Source organism: Xenopus laevis, chromosome 1L, assembly GCF_017654675.1.
Source record: "Xenopus laevis strain J_2021 chromosome 1L, Xenopus_laevis_v10.1, whole genome shotgun sequence".
In the NCBI taxonomy this organism is placed as follows: domain Eukaryota; kingdom Metazoa; phylum Chordata; class Amphibia; order Anura; family Pipidae; genus Xenopus; species Xenopus laevis.
The window spans coordinates 208,296,185-208,317,688 of NC_054371.1; the positions used below are offsets into that span (position 1 = coordinate 208,296,185).

A 21,504-nucleotide genomic window follows, 5' to 3' on the forward strand; every position below is an offset into this window, starting at 1 on the left:
GGAAAAAGATTTTAAAAAAAACGGTTTTGAACTTCGGGGAATACTTTTGGGTTTTCCAATTTGAATTTTAGTAAATTGTGTAAACTTTACACATATTTTTAGATGGCATATAACCTTTTTTTAAGCATCTTCTTTACAAAAATGTAGAAAAATAAAATGACGTGTAGCCTGTAGTAGATCCGCCCGACATTCTTCACAGGAGGAGTTTATGGCAGAGTAGAAATAGAGCAGCTTTGATTCAATCGCTGCCTGTAGTACTGCGTTTGATATCTATATTGAGTGCATTAGTATCAGAACTGCATAGGCTGCTTTGCACATGCTCTGTGTGATGCTCTGTGAGTCCCATAATCATTCATCCATTGAGATCTCTATTTACTTAAAGCAGCATTCCTGCTTCTAGTGTAGAAGAGGGCAGCCCAGTCTTGATTTTCAGCTCTGACAAAGCCAATGATTCACTCAGCAGCAGAATGGCTTCAGCCTCCAGTTTACGTCCACAAATGATTCCTAGGACTTACTAAATGCAGCCGAATTCTCATTCTCCATGCATCCTAGCCAGGAGAATATACATGCCCCTATTTATCCTTGCTGTGCGTTAGGCAATATTGAATCCTCATGTAAAAAAGCAGGGCGAGCGCTTTAGGCACATGCATTATTTGCTGTAAAATATCCAGCTCCTTTCCCTGGAAGCCAGACAGATGCTATTTACCTGGTCTTTCTGTAAATAATGAGATAGACTGCCATGGATTTCAGCAACTCGTCTGTGTTTGATCAGCATAAAGGTAAGTCATCCATAAATTGCATAGTGCATGGACCCTTTCTGATGGGTTGTCTTCCCAATAATCCACTTATTCTTTCATGTGACTATCGTATCTAATTTACCTCCACAAAATGATGATTATTCCGAGACTTTGACCTAGCACCTGGCACACAGTTAATATAATAAGTCAGAGTAATGACAGGCACATGTGGTCAGGTTAGAATAACATTAGTGATCTCAACAGTCCTGTTTTAAATATGAATTGTCTCCTTATAACCAGTAATGTCATGGTTTTGTGCTGGATATTGTTGTACAATAAGCTGTGTATTGCATGCGACATAGATTATGCCAGGCTGCTGCTCTAATTATTATATTGTGATAATGTAACACTATACCATCCAGTGCCACGCTGTGGATTGTCTGCTAAGGTCTGCGAGGGGTGATATTCATTTTACGTTAACTATGGCTGAAGTCCTTTGTTCCTTAATAATAAACAATGTCATTTAGCACATTTAAGCAGCAATGTTGCATCAGGCATTGGATTTTCTCTATTTATGTGTACAACCTCCGTATGGCCCCCCAGCGATATGTTATTTAAATATTAAACATGTATAATATAATTTCTATGAGGACAATCCTCTCCCTGTTTCATATCGCATGGGGGGGGGAAAATTGTGTGTTCATAGTGGCTTCTAGCAGAATAAACACTACCGCAAGCAATCTGACATGTAGGCGTTGCTATGGAAATCCAGACGGAACAAAGCTGCCTTGTGCCATGCAGGGTTTCTCTGGATGATTTGCAGCAATGTGCTGAAACAGGGAATTAACTTGGTGCAGTTGGCCGTCGCAATGGGGGCATTCGGCCAACCCCCTCCATTGGGGGCATTACAGTGTGTGGGATGGACTCCTACCAACAAAACCAAGCCACGTTTGTATATGCAGCCTATACAATTACAGATATAGGATCCGTTATCTGTAGACCCATTATCCAGAAAACTCAGAATTGTGGGAAGGCCATCTCCCATACACTCTTTTTCCATATAATGAAATAATTCGCATTTTAAAAAAACTATTTCCTTTTTCTCTATTGTAAAAAAACAGAACATTGTACTTGATCCAAACTAAGATATAATTAATCCGCATTGGAGGCAAAATAATCCTGTTGGGTTTCTTTAATATTTAAATAATTTTTTAGTAGACTTAGGGGGGTTATTTATTAAAGTCCGAATGCTAAAAACTTGAAAAATTCTAGTTTTTTTACTATAAGTCACAATCCGAAAATACGCCATCTCAGACCTGCTGAGGTTGTACTGTATATAAGTCAATGGGAGAGGTCCCTATCCTATTTGGAAGTTTCTGTGGTCTGCGATGGAATTAGCCCGAAAATCTGACTATTTCGGGATAAAGCACAAAAAAATTGTGCAATTTGAGGAAAAAAACCCAAAAAATCGTATGATTTGGGTTTTTGCACGATTTTATTGAGTTTTTCCCTGATCTGATTAAGCCTAGCTTTTTAAATAATAGATGTCAAATTGTGGATCCTAGAATGGTCTGACTTTTTAAATTAAATAACCAGAAAAACTTGGATTTTGATAAATAACCCCTTAAAGGAGTGGGGATCGAAATTACAGATATCTAGAAAAACCCAGGTCCCGAGCATTCTGGATAATAGGTCCCATACCTGCCTGAAATTTATACTCAGAAAGATATTCAAGAATGTGTCAATTAATGAAAACATTTGCTGTGTAAGACAATATAACATTAACATGTAGCTCCACGGAATCAATTTCTTCAAGCCAAGAGAATAGCTATGTCCTTGTACGATGCTAGATGTCCCATCCATTAAAATGCAAATCTAGACTGTAGGTTATGTGGGAGGTCAGTTGAATACTGGACTACAAACCAAGAGGTTCCATTCACTGTTACTTTTATTTACAAGCTTTTATCGAGACTGAATGGAAGTCCCTTGGATATAATTATGTTAAATGATTTTGTAAGACCCCCTACCTTGCTGGCACTATGCATATAAATAATGGTGATGATGTTCACCAAAAATTCAGACAATACAGAATTATGTTAGGGAGATGAGGGCCTTGCCCATTATAGATAAAAAGTGTATAGGAAGGTATACAGCTATGGAACCTGTTATCCAGAATACTCAGGGCTTTGGGTTTCCCGGATAATTGATCTTAACTTCGATCTTCATACCTTAAGTCTACTAGAAAACCATGTAAACATTAAAGGAACAGTTCAGTGTCAAAATAAAAACTGGCTAAATAGATGTGCAAAATAAAAAATAAATATTAGTTAGCCAAAATGTTACGTATAAAGGCTGGAGTGATTGGATGTTTAACATAATAAAAAAGAACACTATTTGTTGTTTGGATAATATGGAGTCTACGGGGAGACAGCCTTCCCATTATTTGAAGCTTTCTGGATAATGGGTTTCCGAAGAACGTAATTCAGAGCTTTCTGGATTTGGCCTAATGGGTAACCAAGGAAGAAGATTGTTCTTGTAGTTTGTTTTCTAAAGTCTCACCTTCAATTAATCAGATTATGTAGAGGTATAATTAATAATCATAAATTGCCCAGAAGAAACCAGTAAACCACCCACACTCTCTGATTATTTACCCAGAATTAAGAGTAATTAATCAATTCTGGGTAAATAATCAGAGAGTGTGGGGTTTTACTGCTTTCTTCTGGACAATTGATGGGTAACCAGTCAGACAGCTGCCTTGTTTGACATTGTTTCAACTGTCTGAGGCATCACGGCAGAGAATAAAAAAGAAAGGGACAAACACTGCTTTTAATAGCAATATAAATACAAATAACTTTAAAAAACATGTAATAATTGTAATGAATGTGTATTGCAAAGTTTCTTAGAATTATGTTTACTTTTATTAGACAAAAATTTATTTTTCAGTTGACTTTCCCTTTAAGGTATGTTGATCCAAATTTTACCAAGGCAAGAATGTCTTGTCCCAGCTGCGGCGGCAACCCCTACCACCACTCCCAGGCCCGGATTTGTGGAAAGGCCACCAAGACCCGTGCCTAGGGCGGCAGGATTTTAGGGGGCAGCATGCTGCCCAACATAGTAACATAGTAACATAGTAAGTAAGGCTGAAAAAAGACACACCTCCGTTCAACTTTTTTTCTTTAATCTGCCTAACTGCCAGTTGATCCAGAGGAAGGCAAAAAAAAAAAAAAACCATCTGAAGCCTCTCAGAGGGGGAAAAAATTCCTTCCTGACTCCAAAATGGCAATCGGACTAGTCCCTGGATCAACTTGTACTATGAGATATCTCCCATAACCCTGTATTCCCTCACTTGCTAAAAAGCCATCCAACCCCTTCTTTAAGCTATCTAATGTATCAGCCTGTACCACTGATTCAGGGAGAAAATTCCATATCTTCACAGCACTCGCTGTAAAAAACCCTTCCGAATATTTAGGTGGAACCTCCTTTCTTCTAATCAGAATGGGTGACCTTGTGTCAGCTGGAAAGACCTACTGGTAAATAAAACATTAGAGAGATTATTATATGATCCCCTTATATATTTTTACATAGTTATCATATCACCCCTTAAGTGTATCATCTTCAGCGTGAACATCCCCAATTTGGCCAGTCTTTCCTCATAGCTAACAATACCCACATTGGTTCAAAAACACTGGGGATGCGCAGGAGATAAAAAAGATTTTGTAAATTTTCAGAGCACCAATCCCCATTTCTCCGGTTCCTATGATGAAAATTTGAGGGGCCAGGGGCGATGAACATCATCAGGCCTAGGGGTGCCTGCTAAGTAAATCAAGCCCTGACCACTCCCCCCCACTCCTACTTACTACCATGGATCATTCCCATTTGTACTTTTTGGAACTTAGCGCAAGTCAGGGTGGGAAGGAGTGGAGTGTACTATAGTGTTTGCACTCTTCTACCTCCACAACTGTGCTTTAGGTAGCCTATCCTACCTAGTGGAAGTCCAGCATTAACTATAATCAGGAAAGTGTTCATATTTATCATCCGTTAGACCACCTGCTTATGGTAATAACCTTTCTGCCAGAAAAACAGCGATTAAACAAACATAAATCTGATATCACATTTGACACAGTTTAATACCTACTTACATAGCAACCGCTCTCCCTGTTTATCAAAAACAAAAGTTGAAAAAAAAATGCAGCCGGATGTATTCGCTTCTTTTTGTATGGATTAAATAGAGCGGAAGATTGAGCCTAGTTCTCTCTAACATTCACCTGAGTGGAAATTCTGCCATTTGCTTAGTTAAAGAGATCAGAAAACAGATTCATGAAGAATTGTTGGTAAAAGTAATTTGAATGAGACTGAAAATCAAAAAATCAAATAGAGTTGTAGGTTCGACCAACAGTGAGGGAATTACCGACGCAGACATAAATGTATAATCGTGTGGCACATAAACATTCAGTCATAGAGAAATGTATATTTAGGGAGAGCCATTAGAAGCAAGTATATGCTGCGAGCTGAAGACTAATTAGCAGGCCAATTTGGAAGCTAAATTAATTTCCCCTCCGCTTTTCAGTATAATGAACTAATTATCTGTTTTATGGATACAGGTATTAGGGAGCTGATTCATCGCCTTGTATTTACTAAAACAGTGGTTTTATCTAATTATCTAATTCGCTTTAGATATTGATATTCAAGGGCGATTATTAGAAGGGAGAGGTTTGTTGTACACCGAACTGCTGCAGTATTGTGTTTGATCGTGTATAGGAAAGCCTTCCTTGGTAATTTACACTCAAGATGTATATTATTTTGAAAAGCTGCCATAGGAAGCTTGGTGCTTTCACTTGCCCAGGCTACTATGGAGTCTGCATATTTTTTCAGGCAAAATAAACACGGGTTGTTTTCAATTTATTTACCACTAAAAGTAATTGCACAATCCCAGCTTTTACAATGTCTATTTCCTGCACATAGGGCTGCCATCAGGGGGGACAGGGGGTACAATTGTCCCGGGCCCAGATGGCTTGACGTGTTAAGGGGGGCTCGGCCGTGCTAAAGGTACATGAATAGCTGGGCCCCCGTTGTCAGTGAGCTGCGTACTTTGAAAGGGAGGGTGGGTGGCTCTGATTTGCCATTGAAGAGTTAGGGCAAATTTACTAAAGGGCAAAGTGACTAACGCGTCATTTCGGTATTTTGCCGATTTACTAAAGGTTGCTGGCATAACTTCGCTAGCGAAGGAGATAGACTCTAGCGGTACTTTGCTCCCTAACCCCTGCCGAATTTGAACTCTGGCGAATGGACGTAACTACACAAATTCACTAAAATGCAAATTTTACTGAATGCTACCTCTTGCGCCAGACTTGCCTTCGCCACCTCAGACCAGGCAAAGAACATATGGCACATAAACTATACACTGGGCTCATGTGTAGGGCAACATAAGAACTCTATTTTATCTTATTAAGATTTCCCGGGCTTGTGTAGTGTAATGTATTTGCTGAAACAATACGTCCATTCAACTTTAACTTCCCGCCTTATGCAAAAACGCAAGCACAACTTCTCTTCCCTTGGCGCAACGCAACTTCGCCAGCGTTCGGCGTCCTGGACGCAACTTCGGATTTTAGAGAATTAGCGTTGTCCTGGCGAATCTACACCTGGCAAAGTGTTGTGAGCAAAGCCGACGCTGGCGAATTTTTGGAGGTTAGTGAATTTGCCCCTAAGTCTTGGGGCACTGGCTACAAATTTTTTTTTATAACTTTTATGGGCCCTGGTACCAATGGTTTTTTTTTTAATAATGTGAAGGCTTGATGCGGCCCTGTGAGGCCAGAAACATTGCCATTTTTGTCTACTTAAATTGGAGCCAAATAAATCACAATGGATTCATTTTGTCAGTGTGTTGCGGTACTGTGGACTTTGTATATGATTTTCCTAACCCGTGGTAGGTTGGATAATTTACTGCTGATTCCCAAGGGAGAATACACAGAGGTAGAGCACTTCATTATTGTGTGGTTAGTGGCCGTCTATGTTTTATTTCTTTAATGTTTTAGCATTTGTGCCTGTGTGACCTTTGTACTGATGAGTGGGGAGGGGTGGCAAGGGGGGTTAAAAATAGGACTAAGAACCCCCCTATAAATAAAACAATTTACTTATATAAAATTCTTGCTCCCGGCTGGGGTCTACAAGTTGAAATTTAAAACAAGGGAGACCCCGGCCGGGGGCAAAAATGTTATATAGATAAATTGTTTTATTTCTAGGGGGGAGGGCTCTTAGTGCCATTTAAACTGCACAGTAAAGGATTTATAAGGGGAACTCTGAGTAAGTGACCCTACATAAATATAAAAAGTGTTTTATGCCACTCATAAAACGTGCAGGAAAATAAAATACAATAAAATGTGCAGGAAATCCAAATTGTAAAAGCTGGGATGGTGCAATTGTTTTTATCCTTTCCTGATAATTTTAAGAGAAATGTGATAATCGGTTTGTATAGTGGATTTCAAAGTAATGTCTGATTAGTACTGTTAACTGTTCACCTTGAAAGTATCTTTGCAACCTATGGTATCCCAAAACCAAGAACTAAACCCAAGGTCACGGTTATGGTCGAGCCCTATGCTATTCGGATACAGCCAGGTTTTAACAGGGGGGACAGGGGCAGGCAAAGAAACCATAACATATACAGGAAGGTTGAGGAACAGAGAAAATAGTCATGGAACAGGCCGGGTCAGGTCCACTACAGGAACCAGGACAGTAATCAGGATAAACATGGTACAGATTCGGGATCCAGTAGAGTGGGCAATATCAGGCAAGGGTTAGTTCAAGTAGCGATACAGTAAAGGTCAAAAACAGGCAAAAGTCAGGAATGGATAATCAGGCACGAATCAAACCCAGAAACTATCAGGAAACAGAACTACATTGAGCAATCTGAAAAGGGATATGGTGTCTTCAAATATTTGAAATTCGCTCCAAATACGATGACATCAGCAACGCAAGCTTGTGTCTCCCCCGCCACACCATTAGACCACCGGGTATTATCACAATCTTGTAAAAAACTTTAAATAAACCTGGGAATTTACTTTTATTATAAATGTGTGGTGTTCTGATAAAAAGTAGCCCTAACCTGGTAAATGGCAATATATTGTTTGTGTTTTTATTAGGGATGCACCTAATCCAGGATTCAGTTCGGGATTCCGACAGAATTCGGCCTTTTCAGCAGGATTCGGATTCGGCTGAATACTTCTGCCTGGCGAACCGAATCCTAATTTGCATATGCAAATTAGGGGCGGAGAGGAAAACATGTGATTTTTTGTCACAAAACAAGGAAATAAAAATGTTTTCCCCTTCCAACCCATAATTTGCATATGCAAATTCAAATTCGGTTCGGTATTCGGCTAAATCTTTCGCGAAGGATTAAGGGGTTTGGCCAAATCCAAAATAGCGGATTCGGGGGAGCATCCCTCGTTTTTATATAGTATATATTCTATTGAACTCGTTAGTATCACTGGGGAGAGTCGCAGTTCATCTAAAACACACCGATTAATTGTACATATAAATTTAGCGCAGATTGGGTTAAAACTTAATAATGTCATTGTATTTTGCTATTTGTGTCAAGAACCATAAAGTGTAGTATGTAAAAGAGCCCATACTCCAAAAAGGATGAGATAAATTGCAGCCAAATACATGTATTATACATCACTAAGAAACAAAACCAATATTTCAATCTCAATATTAATCTTAAAGAAAATCAAAGTACTAATATTATATTTACAAAGCATCAAGAGACTAATATGTAACCGCAAATTTACATAATGTACGTTGTATTATATAGGTTGATTGCAGCATCTGCAAACAGATTATGAATTTATAATCTGGCGTGGCATTATGTATACTTAAAGGGATTCTGTCATTATTTTAATGGCAACGTCTATTGCCATTTTATGGCAATCTATTACTAAATTGCACTGTGTACATTGCAAATAATTCGTTCTACCATTTAGAATTTTATTTTTGAACCAATAAGTGATTTTTTTTAGCTGTAATTTTGGTATGTAGGCAACCATCTCAGGTCATTGCACTCAAAAAGAGCCAGCACTTCACAATGGAACTGATTTCAGATAAGCTATTGTTTCTCCTACTCAAAGTAACTGGAAGAGTCGTCCTATTCTTATATCTGCCACTAGATGGGGCATGGGAGCATTTTTAGCAGTACAGGCGTTATCTTATTACCTTTCCATTGATCTGTTGATGGGCTGCTTGGGGGGAAAGGGAGGGGGTGATATCACTCCAACTTGCAGTACAGCAGTAAAGAGAGACTGAAGTTATCAGAGTCCAAGTTACATGACTGGGGGCACTTGGTAAACTAAGAACATGTTTAGTTCCACATCAAAATTTCAAAATTAAATAATGCTCTTTTGAAAAATGCTGGATTCTGCTGGAGCACTATTTCAGATGCATTTTCTGAAAAAAAAATGTTTTTTCGTGACAGAATCCCTTTAAAGACTGAATAGAAACTCAATGAATATGTAGAAATATATTTAACTAATTTCAACCCACCCAACCTGTGCCCAACCGGCACATCACTGTTACCTAACCTTATCATCTCAAATCTCATTTTTAGAAAAGCACAATTTTTTTACTAAAGGTATTGTGCTAATACTGTGTGCTTCAGAAATACCATGGCAAAGTCAATCTATGAGCAAACGTCAGGAATAGATTCTTTTATCAATAACAGCAGAAACGTTCCAAGCAATATGTAATGATGTACATAAATGCAAACATACTGTATGTACATATTTTAGAATTGAGACTATTGCCAAAAAGGTCTGCAATGTTTTCACAGCAAAAGCATTTTTATCCTGTTTTTTCTAGCATGAATATTACGATCCCAAATTGCCACAGTTACAGGCAATAAGGTTTGAAACTTCAGTCAGTATTAATGTATCTTAGAGAAGATCCTCTCAAAATGTGTTTCTTGCGCGGTCCTCAAGGAAATGCATTTTCTTGTTATGCCCCTTGTCTTACAGGCTAAGATGATGTTGGCGACTTGTAACTGACCTAGTTTTGGACATAAATCAGAATACCGTCCTTTTACTCAAGTAGATTTATATTTACAAAGCATCAAGAGACTACATATATAAACTATTAATATCCTGGTTTAGATGTGAAGAGTTTAATTTTTAATTGCTAATGGGCAAATGCATCTTGTTAACACAGATATAATTAATATTATGGACTACGTGCTACTAATTAAACCTGTTTGTGCTCTTGTTGTTCTTGGAAGGATGATAATGCTTTAATAAGAAGGCTCCTAGTGGTGCAATTAACCTTGGCTTTGGGTAATTTATATTTGTTATTTTTGTTTGCAATTGACAAATGTCAGCTAATTCACTCTTTTAATATATCTTCACGATTGCTCCATCATGATTCAGTCCAGAATAAGCACGCATATGCTTGCGGGGCAGCATTTACTATTGTCAGGAGCTCCTGTCTCCGGCAGTGTCCAAGGCAAGACGGCGGTGCTTATGTTCCACGTGGATCAACGCTGGTGCAAACCTTGAAATAAAAGGACTTCCAGGTCACTGGTTCAATGCCCGAATATAGGAATTCCTGTCCTGGGTTCCCTAAATTCCTATTCAGCTGTTTCCTGGATTCCTGACTACTGACTACTTTGCCCTTGATTCTGATCCTTGCTGTCTGCCTTATTAAATATTTTGCCTGAATTCGACTACGATAACGCCTGACCCTTTTGGATACTGCGAACTTGGACTTTAACCTTAAGCTTCCTCCTTGGTCCAGACTTCTTCCGCTGGGAGCCGATCGGCCCCCTGACAACTGCAATAGAACCCCCATTTTACATGGTTTACACTGGTTTACACTGATTTTAAGTTTTCCCTCATTTTACATTGTTGTTTTGTGGTCCCACCCATATATTACGCATAATACATTTCCCTGATTTTATATTTTCCTGGATTTTACATCATTTTTTTCTGGTCCCCTGAAAAAACGTAAAATGGGGGTTCTACTGTATACAGTTAGCAATACACGATTTATGCTCAGAGATAATTTATAATATATATTGTGCGCATGGGCAGCTAGATAGCATTAAAGGAAGAGATAAAAATAGGTAAGCAGCATCCCACCAGAGTCCATATGAGTTCAGATCATTAAATGGCCAAACTCCAAGCTCCCAAATTTGGGAGACCAAATGGCCATAAACAAATGGGACACAGCTCATTCACCCAACACTGTAGCACTGAATTGGAAGAAAGTGTACGCAGTGTACTAGAAAACTATGCCCCCAAACAATGTAGGTCTCTATAAAACATATACATAAACCAGCTGATATGTGTAACCCTGCATCATAATTTTCATAAAAATTTTTTTTTAGTATTATGTGCCAAACCTAAATAGAAAACTGCCATTTTAAAAACTAAGGGCCACCCCCATGGGAAAGAACATTTTATGGTGCACACAAACAAACCAAGGGCACATATACATGTTAAGTCCCATGAGACAATTAATGGACAAAGTTCAGAGACTGTCATCTCTCCAGTCCATTATGAACACTGCTGTGAGGCTCATACACCTCAGCAACCGCTCCTCCTCTGCCTCACCACTCTGCTTCCGCTGGCTTCCCCTACCTTTCAGAATAAAATTCAAATTAATGACCCTGACATTCAAAGCACTTCATAACTCTGCCCCACCCTACATCTCTGAACTCATCTCTATATACTCACCCAACCGCTTGCTACGCTCCTCTACTGACCTGCTACTCAACTCTTCTCTCATTACCTCCTCACATGCTCGCATTCAAGACTTTGCAAGGGCTGCACCCCTCCTTTGGAACGCTCTCCCGCGGTCTGTCCGACTTTCTCTCAACCTTTCTGCTTTCAAAAGATCTCCTAAAACGGACTTCTTTACAGAAGTATACCCTCACTCTGCTTAACTACAAAATTCAACACCACTTACAGTAACACATTTCTCACCCACTTAATTCTGATCTTGCCCACTCCCACACCTTGTGTCTTATTTCCTTCCCTTTAGATTGTAAGCTCTTTTGCACAGGGCCTTCCTCAACTTTTGTACCTGTATTGATTATGATGTATGTAACTCCAAGGGGCACATTTACTAAGGGTCAAGTTTCGAAGTGAAAAAAACTTGGAAATTAGACCATCGAATTGCAATAGTTCGATATTCGAATTCAAAGTTTTTTTTGAATGAATATGGCCATATGCGATAAAGTAAAATCGTACGATCGATCTATTAAATCCTTCGATTCGAATGATTTAATCGATCGAACGATTTAAAAAAAAAAAAAAAAAACTTTGACTTCTAAAAATGTAGCCAAATGTTGGCTATAGGTTCTAGGAGGTCCCCATAGGCTAACATAGCAATTCGGCAGGTTTAAGGTGGCGAAGTGTCGAAGTTTTTTAAAGAGACAGTACTTCGATTTTCAAATGGTCGAATATTCGAAGTTTTTTCAATTAGAATTGAAGTAGAAGTCGAATTTGGCCTATTCGATGGTTGAAGTACCCAAAAAATACTTCAAAATTCGACGTTTTTGAATTCAAAATTTCACTTCGAATTCACTTCGACCCTTAGTGAATGTGCCCCCATATGTTCTATGTATGTAATTAATGTGATTTAGTTGTATAAACACACTTTATAGCACTGCAAAATATTCTGGCACTATATAAATAAATGTTAATAATAATTATAATATGGTCACCGGGCAGATGTGCCTGACGCAATTGTAACTGATGCTGTGAGGATGATTCTTAATTCTTTAGGTGCAACTGCAATGGAGCAATTAATGCAGGGCACTGTGGGAACCCTGGAGCTGCTACCATGTAGGTGATTCCTTTGCGTCAATGGGCTCACAATTTTTTGAACAAATGAGCGTTTGGCACAACTATACGCAAGTGTAAGGACGTGGTTTTTGATGCAATGGGATCTTTTCATGAAAAGACTATACTTGCAGTTGTAAATGAACCCTGTGGTATTTGTGATATTGTAGTGATATGAAGTATTTGTCAATAACAGCACATGTATCCTTCTCAACAAAATTATAGATAGCATGCAAAGACAATGTTATGACATATGTTAAAAATGGTTTAATTTCTGGTGTCAGTATTTCTTTATGGATTCAGATGAGCGTTAGTAATCAGTACTGGTGCTGAACTGCAGTGAGTACTAACACTCAGTGAAAATGAATGTATTTGGCTGCTCTATGAAGTCAAAGACATTGTTAAAAATTAAAACATCCATCTGCTTCAATAAATGTGTCAATGTGTTAACGTTTTCCTGACAGTCAGCAAAATGTTGCGATATATCGAATTGCTGGGAACCCATAAGGATTCCCAAGCTCAATCTTTAATAATCTCTTTCTCCTATTATCAGTACACAAAAAAAGTACATTTATGATTTACTAAAGCTGAAACAAGTGATGATTAAAAGTCAACACTTGAACTAAAGCTTATGGGCCCAATTTAAAAGAATCCATGTGTAGGGGTTGCCAGAGGTTCCTTTCTTCCACTAATTGGACTCTTCAGCCATCTGCTTTCCCAGGCTGTGTGCTACACTCGACTGAAAATATGTAATAATTCAAAGTATAAATAAATATAACAACTGTGTTCTTGTTTATGCCTCAGATACCATACATACAACTTTTCAACTAAGAAAATAAATAAAAGTCCAACTGCAAATCTGAAAATGTATGATCAAAGCAAGGGGAGGGAATTTGCAAATTGAAGGCCATACGGATAGGCAGATTTATTCATTTTCAAAACTCAGTTACAAAAAAAAAATCACTGACATCAGTGAGCACGGGCTGATCCGGTCGTGGGGACTAGGGCCCAATGATCGGATCTTAATAAAAGGAATACAGCCAATCAGATCGCGGGACCGCATCAACGAACAAATGTGCAGTGGCGTAACTACCGGGGGAGCAGGGGGTGCAATTGGGCCAGGGCCCACACCCCCGCAGGGCGCCCCGGCAGTCACGCGCCCACTGGAGTCGACTGCAGCTGCAAGGACGAGGGTGGGGCCCAGCTGCATGGCCTGCCCCCACCTAGTTCCGTCACTGCAAATGTGGTTTAGCACTGCCCGATCTACATCTGGCAAGATATGGATCGGGGAAGCCCGGCGGAGGGCCCCATACACGGGCCAATAAGCTGCCATCTCGGTCAGTTGTCACCTTAAATGTGTCTATTGGTTCTGTTGACCAAATTGGCAGACGATCGTCCTGTGTATGAAACCAATAGGATCACTTTCCAGATGAATATCTGACCAAAGTTCATTTAAGCATTGATTGTGTTGAGTAGAAAACAATATTGACTGAACATTGCATCCAATCTAGGAATCCAATCATTTGATCTGATCATTGGCTTGATTTTGTCAATTGAGCCAACCAGGCTTACAGACAAATTGTCAATTATGTATCTAGTCACATGGAAAATTTGAAACTACTTCTAAAGACATTTCCCAACAAAGGATCGGTTTAATTTTGCTGTTTACTTGCTCACAGACTCCGCTCACAAAATTGTGGAATCCAACAAAGGACCAGATTCCATTCAGTGAGAATAGGGTTTATCACGTGGAAACTCATGGACGAGATTAAATTTGAGTTGAAATTCAATTCAGAAAAACGTATCTCACTTTTTATCATGTGAAAACTCTATTAGGGGCCGATTCACTAACTTCGAGTGAAGGATTCGAAGTAAAAAAACTTCGAATTTCGAGTCGTTTTTTGTGCTCCTCGACTATCGAATTGGCGTAACTTCGCCTGAGTAGAATGATTCGAATAGATCGAGTGCAAAAATGCTGCGACTATTCGCCCATTCGATAGTCGAAGTACTGTCTCTTTTAAAAAAACTTCGACTGCCTACTTCGCCACCTAAAACCTACCGAATTGCTTTAAAAGCCTATGGGAAAGTCCCATAGGCTTGTTTTTCAAGTTTTTCATCGAATAAAAAGGCATTCAATCGAATGAAAATCCTTCGAGCGAATATTCAATCGAGCGCCTATTCGCCCGGCGAATATTCGCCAATTTGACTATTCGCCAGCGCGTAAATTCACCCGAATTGCCTATTCGATTCTATTCCCCAGTCGAATTTCGAGAGATTTAACCCCTCGAAATTCGACCCTTGATGAATTTGCCCCTTAAAGTCTATGGGAAAAAACTGAAATTAAATTTGGAGAAAAGTTTTTTCTCGTCAAATTGAATGTAATCATGTGATAAACCATGAGATCACTTTTTCTCGCGAAATATCAATAGATTTTCTTGCATGTCCCTTTGAACATTCATGTTTACATCTGTCATATAACCATTAAATAGTTTTTCTGTGAAAACACCCCCAAATTCTGATATCTTTGTGTTGAGCTAAATGTTTTGATATTTAATCTAATCTAGTTGCCAAGCAATTTCCACTTTTCTACTATCACTTTCCATAAACTGGCGCCTCATTCTTTACGGATTATTTTTAATGTGTAATGGATAAAAAAAAATATGTGTCAAGGCTGCCATTTAAATTCGCTATGTTGCGTTATAGCTTTGTTATATATTTAGTTCTTTGTGCTTCAAGGTGATTCAGAAGAGATTGACTTAACAGTGGTTTACCAAGCATCAGCTAATGGAGATGTCAACACACTGACAGCAATCATCCGGGAAGATCCATCAATATTAGAATACTGTGACAATGAAGGTAAGAACACAAAGAAACCTACTTGGAATATACTTAAAAGCAGAAGATTTTCCAGGAATGGTGTTGTCTGTCAATGGGACAAGACTAAAAAGAAAAGAAATTACAGGGATGCCCAACTGTCTGTCCATTGAAGGAGCGCAAGAAGCAGAGCAAAGTATGAAATGCAAAAAACATGGTTCTTTGCTTTTCTTTTGCACCTTGACCTGCCATTGGTGAATGAGCCCTTTGAACCATTGTTCCATTTAGTTACAGCTTCAAATCCATCACAGATGGGCTCCTGCACCTTACATTATATATATATATATATATATATATATTCATCACTCATTATAGGCTGCAGTAAAATAAATCTTAACTTCATAACATACATAAATAGCATTTTCATGTGTTTCCAAACTATTCTTATTTAGTTAATGTTTTCCTTATTCTTTCCATTATAAAATCAGTGTCAGACTAGGGTAGTGTGGGTCAATCAGAGAAACAGGCGCTAAAGGTCCATCAACAGATTTTTTAATGCCATATCTAGCTCACACAGCAATCGCCTTAGATGATACAAACGAATGAGTAGATAATAAGAAAATGTCAATATTTTTTGCTCACTCAGACCACAGAAAGACAATATCAAAATAAATCATAATTTGTGCTTTTTTAGATAATAATACATTTGTTTAAGTTTTAGTAATACACGACTCATAGTTTTACCCTTCTCTTTTTTTACATTCATTCATGCCTGCAAGGGCTTACAAAATAAATGATAATTTTTTTAGATAATAATACATTTAAGGGTTAGTAATACATTGCTCATATTTTACCCTTCATATTTACATTCATTCATGCCTGAAAGGGCTTACAAAACACTTGCTTCAAAACTCTCATTATGTGCTGATACAAAAAGCTTATAAATATATAGAGTTTTTTCTTTTTCTCCATCATAGCCTTAGCCTTCTTAATATGCCCCCTGACCTCTCCTATTCTAAGTGAGGGCTCTGTCAGATTTCCCTATGTATACAAGATTGCTGTTGCATTTGATAACCTTTACTACCTTGGATGATTGACAGCTGTAATTATTGTCTATTTTTATAGAGCCATTCTCTTCCATAATCTTATCTTTAACCTTCCACACATACTTGCAATTCACACACTTCATACACTTATACATTCCCTTGGGCAAAAATGGTTTTATATTTCCTACTTTTCTATTCCCTTTAGGGTAGGGACACACTGGGCGATTTGGGGAGATTTAGTCGCCTGGCGACTAATCGCAGTGACTTTTCTCCCCGAATGCTTCCCCTCTCTCTGCGCCTGGCTAAAATGAAAAATCGCCTGCGCTAATCACACGCAGCGATTCGTTTTCCAAAGTCGCCCGAAGTTGCCTCACGAGGAAACTTCGGGCGACTTCGGAAAACGAATCGCCGCGTGTGATTAGCGCAGGCGATTTTTCATTTTAGCCAGGCGCAGAGAGAGGGGAAGCATTCGGGGAAGATTGGTCGTGGAAAGTCGCGGCGATTAGTCGCCAGGCGACTAAATCTCCCCAAATCGCCCAGTGTGTCCCAGCCCTTACCTAGTAGAAGTCTATTTTATCCTTGGTTTTGTTCCCTAAAAATTCTATTGAAGGGGTGGTTCACCTTTAAAGTGGATGTGTCACCCAAAAAAAAATATTCAAAATCCTATTTTATCACATTAGTCAAGCAAAATGAACTTTAATTATACTATATAAATTATTTAAATCGTGTTTCCTTCAGTCTGGAAATTAATAATTATAGCAAGAAGGCAGGAGCCATTTTGAGGACACTGTTATTAAGACAAGCCTTGTATCATCTCAAAATCTTGATTGTACACAAGAATGGAGGACCTGATGACCATCCCTATGCCCTGGCTACACAATTAAATGGTGAAGAGAACGGGGGAATGTGGGGAGAGCAGAAAGATCTAGGAAGTGCTGAATGGAAAGTGAAAGTAATAAGGCATAGAGGAGTGGCAGATAATATTTGATTGACAGCTGAAATTTTTAGATGGGCTTACTACAGCTATGAATGCTTTAATAAAATATAGAAATTGGATTTCATTTTTAATTTGAAAAGGACTTTTATTATACAGCTTTTTGTGTCTGGTTGACAGGTCCACTTTAAGGTAACTTTAATTATGTAGAATGGCCAATTTTAAGAAAATTTCCAATTGGTTTTCATTATTTATTTTTTTATAGTTATTTGCCTTTTTCTTCTGACTCTGCAGCTTTCAAATGGGCGTCCCTTCTACAAAAAAAATGCTCTGTAAAGGTGGCCATAGACGTAGAGATCCGCTCGTTTGGCAATGTTGCCAAACCAGCGGTTCTCTGCCCGATATGCCCACATTGAAGTGGGCGATATCGGGCTGATCCAATCATGGGCCCTAGTGCCCAACTATCAGATCATAATGCAGGAGAACGGGCGGGCGGATTGCGGGACCGCATACACACAGAGATGCAGCTGCGATCCAACAGGAATTTTTAATCCACCGAGAGCTGGCTGACTTTCGGCCAGATATCGATCAGGGAAGCCTGTCAGATGGCTCCACACACGGGCCAATAAGCTGCCGACTCGGTCTGTCGGCAGCTTTTATCGGCCTGTGTATGGGGGCCTTAAGGCTACAAATTTATTGTTATTGTTACTTTTTATTACTGATCCTTCTAATCGGGCCTCTCCTATTCATATTCCAGTCTCTTATTCAAATCAATGCATGGTTGCTAGGGTAATTTGGACCCTAGTTACCAGATTGCTTAAAATGCACTTGCACTTATTAGACCTGTGAAGAAGCATGCAAGTCTGACTGTTGCTACACTTTTTTAAGAAACAATTGAACCTAATCAGAAAATTGCTTAGAATAACATTATATTAACATATAAGGCATTAGCTACAGCCAAAAAAAGAGCAAGGTCCTCATTAAATAGTTCCTATTACATAATAGTACAGAAATGAAAGTAGTAAAAGACTAAATAAATTAGGAAAAATTGTGCTTCAGAATTATAAAGAGTTAAAACCTTTCTTTAAAAAAAACAAGAATAACTGAGGTGAGAAATATCAAGGAATTGATATCTTTTACAAAGTTAAGGAAACAAAAAATAAAGATAGATAGATGCATATGAAGTCTGATTGCATCTTTCAATCAACACTGGTAGCATATGTTATCATATACATTTGCCATCTTTTATACAGTACATAGGGAAAAGTGACAGAGCCACACTTAGGTGCATATTTATCAAGGGTCGAACTTTTTGAAAAAAACTTCGAGATTCGAATTCAAAAAGACCAACCGAAATTAAGTCAAAGGTTTTTTTTTCAGTCGAATACGTTTTTGATCGAATAGGTCCGTATTCGGCCGAATTCTAATCCTACGAATCAAAGGAATATCGCATTTGATCGATTTCAATTGGAAGTTTTTCCCAAAACAGACTTAGATTTTTCAAAGTCCACCAATTGACTCCAAATAGGTTCTAGGAGGTCCACCATAGGCTAAAACAGCAATTCGGCAGGTTTTAGATGGTGAATAGTCGAAGTCAAATTTTTAACGAGACAGTATGTGATAAATTTAGATATTCGAATTTTTTTCAAATTCAAATCGAATTTGGACTATTCCCTAGTCAAAGTACACAAAAAATAGCTTGAAATTCGAATTTTTTTTCATTCGAAAATTCAACTCAACCTATGATAAATCGGCCCCTTAGAATAGGCAAGCATAAAGGGCATATTTAGAGGGCTACGGGTCTAGTAGAGAAAAAGAACACATTCTGTATATTTATAAGCGTATTCAGCCTTTGCAATCGTTTAAAAAAAGCTATTATGGTATAGTTTTATTATTAAATTACACTGTGTACGTTGCAAGTAATTCCATTTCTAGCCAATATATGTATTTTTTCACCTGTAATATTAGTGTTAGGCAGCCATCTCTGGTCATTTTACCTGGTCATGTGCTTTCAGAAAGAGCCATCACTTCACAATTGAACTGCTTTCATATAAGCTATTGTTTTATCTACACAATATAACTGAAGAAGTTGTGACTTGGGTTAGCTGGACTTGGATTTTTACTATTAAGTGCTCTTCTCATATTTACCACATGGGAGCATGTTTAGCAATGCGGGTGTCAGGGAGCTGTTATCTAGTTACCTTCCCATTGTTCTGCTCAGAGCCGGGCCGCACTGGCCAGGCCAGAGAGCGAATGAATGAACATCAGTTCTTCAAAAACTAGAAAATATCCCTTTGATTTCATGGATAAAGACAGTCTGTGCAAATGATTGTGCCAATTGTCTACACATTTCTCCTAATCGACATCGTGAGTATTATTAATATGATAAGTACAGGGGCGATCCTGGTCCTTTTGCCACCTGAGGCAACCTTCCTTTTGCTGCCCCCCACGGCACTAACCTCTTCAGCGCCGGAGGGGGTCGAGGGCAGTCCACGTCGTGCTAGAGGGGTCGGGCGGTCCACATTGCTAGTGCAGAGAGCGCAATTGCACTCTCTGCACTAGAAGAGCCGAATTTCAGGGTTGAAAAGCAGAAATTCGGCTCTTAGTTACCAGGAGCGGCATTTTTGCTGCCCCTGGAGACCAGGGGGCGCTGCTGCCTGAGGCTAGTGCCTCAACTCGCTTCATTGGTGGATTGCCCCTGGATAAGTATTTATATTTTGTCTGTCTATTGCAATAGATGGCAAAAACGCACAATTTAAGAGTTGTTAAGGATACAGGGTTTAAAAATAAGGTAAACAGATCATTGGGATGCTGGAGGAGGAGGAGCCCTGGCTTATGTTTAGTTCCAAAATATGTTTGCTAGAAAAGTTTAACTTTCAAGTTTTTTTGGGCACACCAAGAAATGATTTTGCAGGGCAATGTAACATCTAGTTAAACCATAGGTAGATAAAAGAAATACATATTAACACTGGTTACTAGAATAGGTGGTCGCTGTAGAAAATAGGCTTTAAAGACATTTGTAAAATTAGTGTGGAAAACACGTGGACAGATATTTTGAATAAGCTATTGTAGCTTATTCCATGTGCATTCTCTGCATACAGGCAGGCCAAGAAATAGCAAATCCACTGGAATCCACTGCGTTGGCTTGTGTGCAGCCGTATGGAGCGAACTTGTTGCTGAAACGCATTAGTATGCATTTTTGTGATGAAATTCTCTCTATTTGTCTGCTCCCAGGATGGATTTGTGTTTCTGGGCTCAACACAGGAGAGCGCAGATTCCAGCTGATTGGCTGATTCCTGGCCTGCCTATATGCAAGCCAAGAAATGGTCCAGTGTGACACCAGCCTAAGGAAATTAATACAATGTAAAAATTTACATTTTGTAAAATATCTATGTAGAATGTACCTTAAATCTTCATAATAATTATTTTTCGCGTTTCTATTTTTTAAGGTTGCACCCCCCTGATGCATGCAGTGTCGGGACGTCAAGTTGATACCGTCAAATTGTTATTGAAAATGGGAGCAAATATTAACACTCAAGATGCCTGTGGGAGAACAAGCCTATCCGTAGCAACTTATCTGGTAGGGTTAGTTTCATGGCAAATCAAATGGACATGTATACACAGCAGTGATAAATTCAACCACCTACATCAAGGACGTTTAACTGGGAGTCATAAATAATGATATACAACATCTCCGACTTGGATTTTCGGGTTAACAAAATCATTTTTTACACTTCAGTCTTCAGTACACAAAAATATGTTCTCAGTTGCTGTATGCCCAAGTTGCAAAGATCTGATTATATGGTGAAAATCAAACACAGAGTAGCTTTCCCCTGTTACTTCAAGGTGATCATGGGTTTTCCAAGATGGTGTGGCTGAGCTGAGCTTGGGTAGTGCTAGTGTCTCCATCTGTAGTGAACCCTGCTGGATACTCAAGGTTATTCCACTAATAAAATAAATATTATAGCATTATAGTCAAGGTCCTCTCTCACAAAAAGTTTATGGATATACAGTATAAATAAATAAATATATATATCATGGTTTAGAATATATCATAGTTTCAGAGATATCCAAGTCAGTAAGACAGTATTCAGAACCAAACAATACCATAATTACCTTAGTTTGAGAATCATTGCTATAAATAATAA

General features: G+C 38.7%; 1 protein-coding gene across 2 annotated transcripts in view; it reads left to right on the forward strand.

Annotated features, from left to right (window-relative positions):
* The first annotated feature begins 255 nt into the window (after nt 1-255).
* The window catches only part of ankrd55.L (ankyrin repeat domain 55 L homeolog), a 40,163-nt gene continuing 18,914 nt past the window's right edge, over nt 256-21,504 (forward strand). The window contains exons 1-3 of one of the 2 annotated variants that reach the window (XM_041569310.1): nt 256-779; nt 15,299-15,418; nt 20,806-20,936. In XM_041569310.1, the coding sequence (XP_041425244.1) occupies nt 740-779; nt 15,299-15,418; nt 20,806-20,936 (291 nt within the window). In that variant the 5' untranslated portion in view covers nt 256-739. The remainder of the gene's footprint in view (nt 780-15,298; nt 15,419-20,805; nt 20,937-21,504) is intronic. The other variant, XM_018266073.2, reaches the window with a different exon arrangement.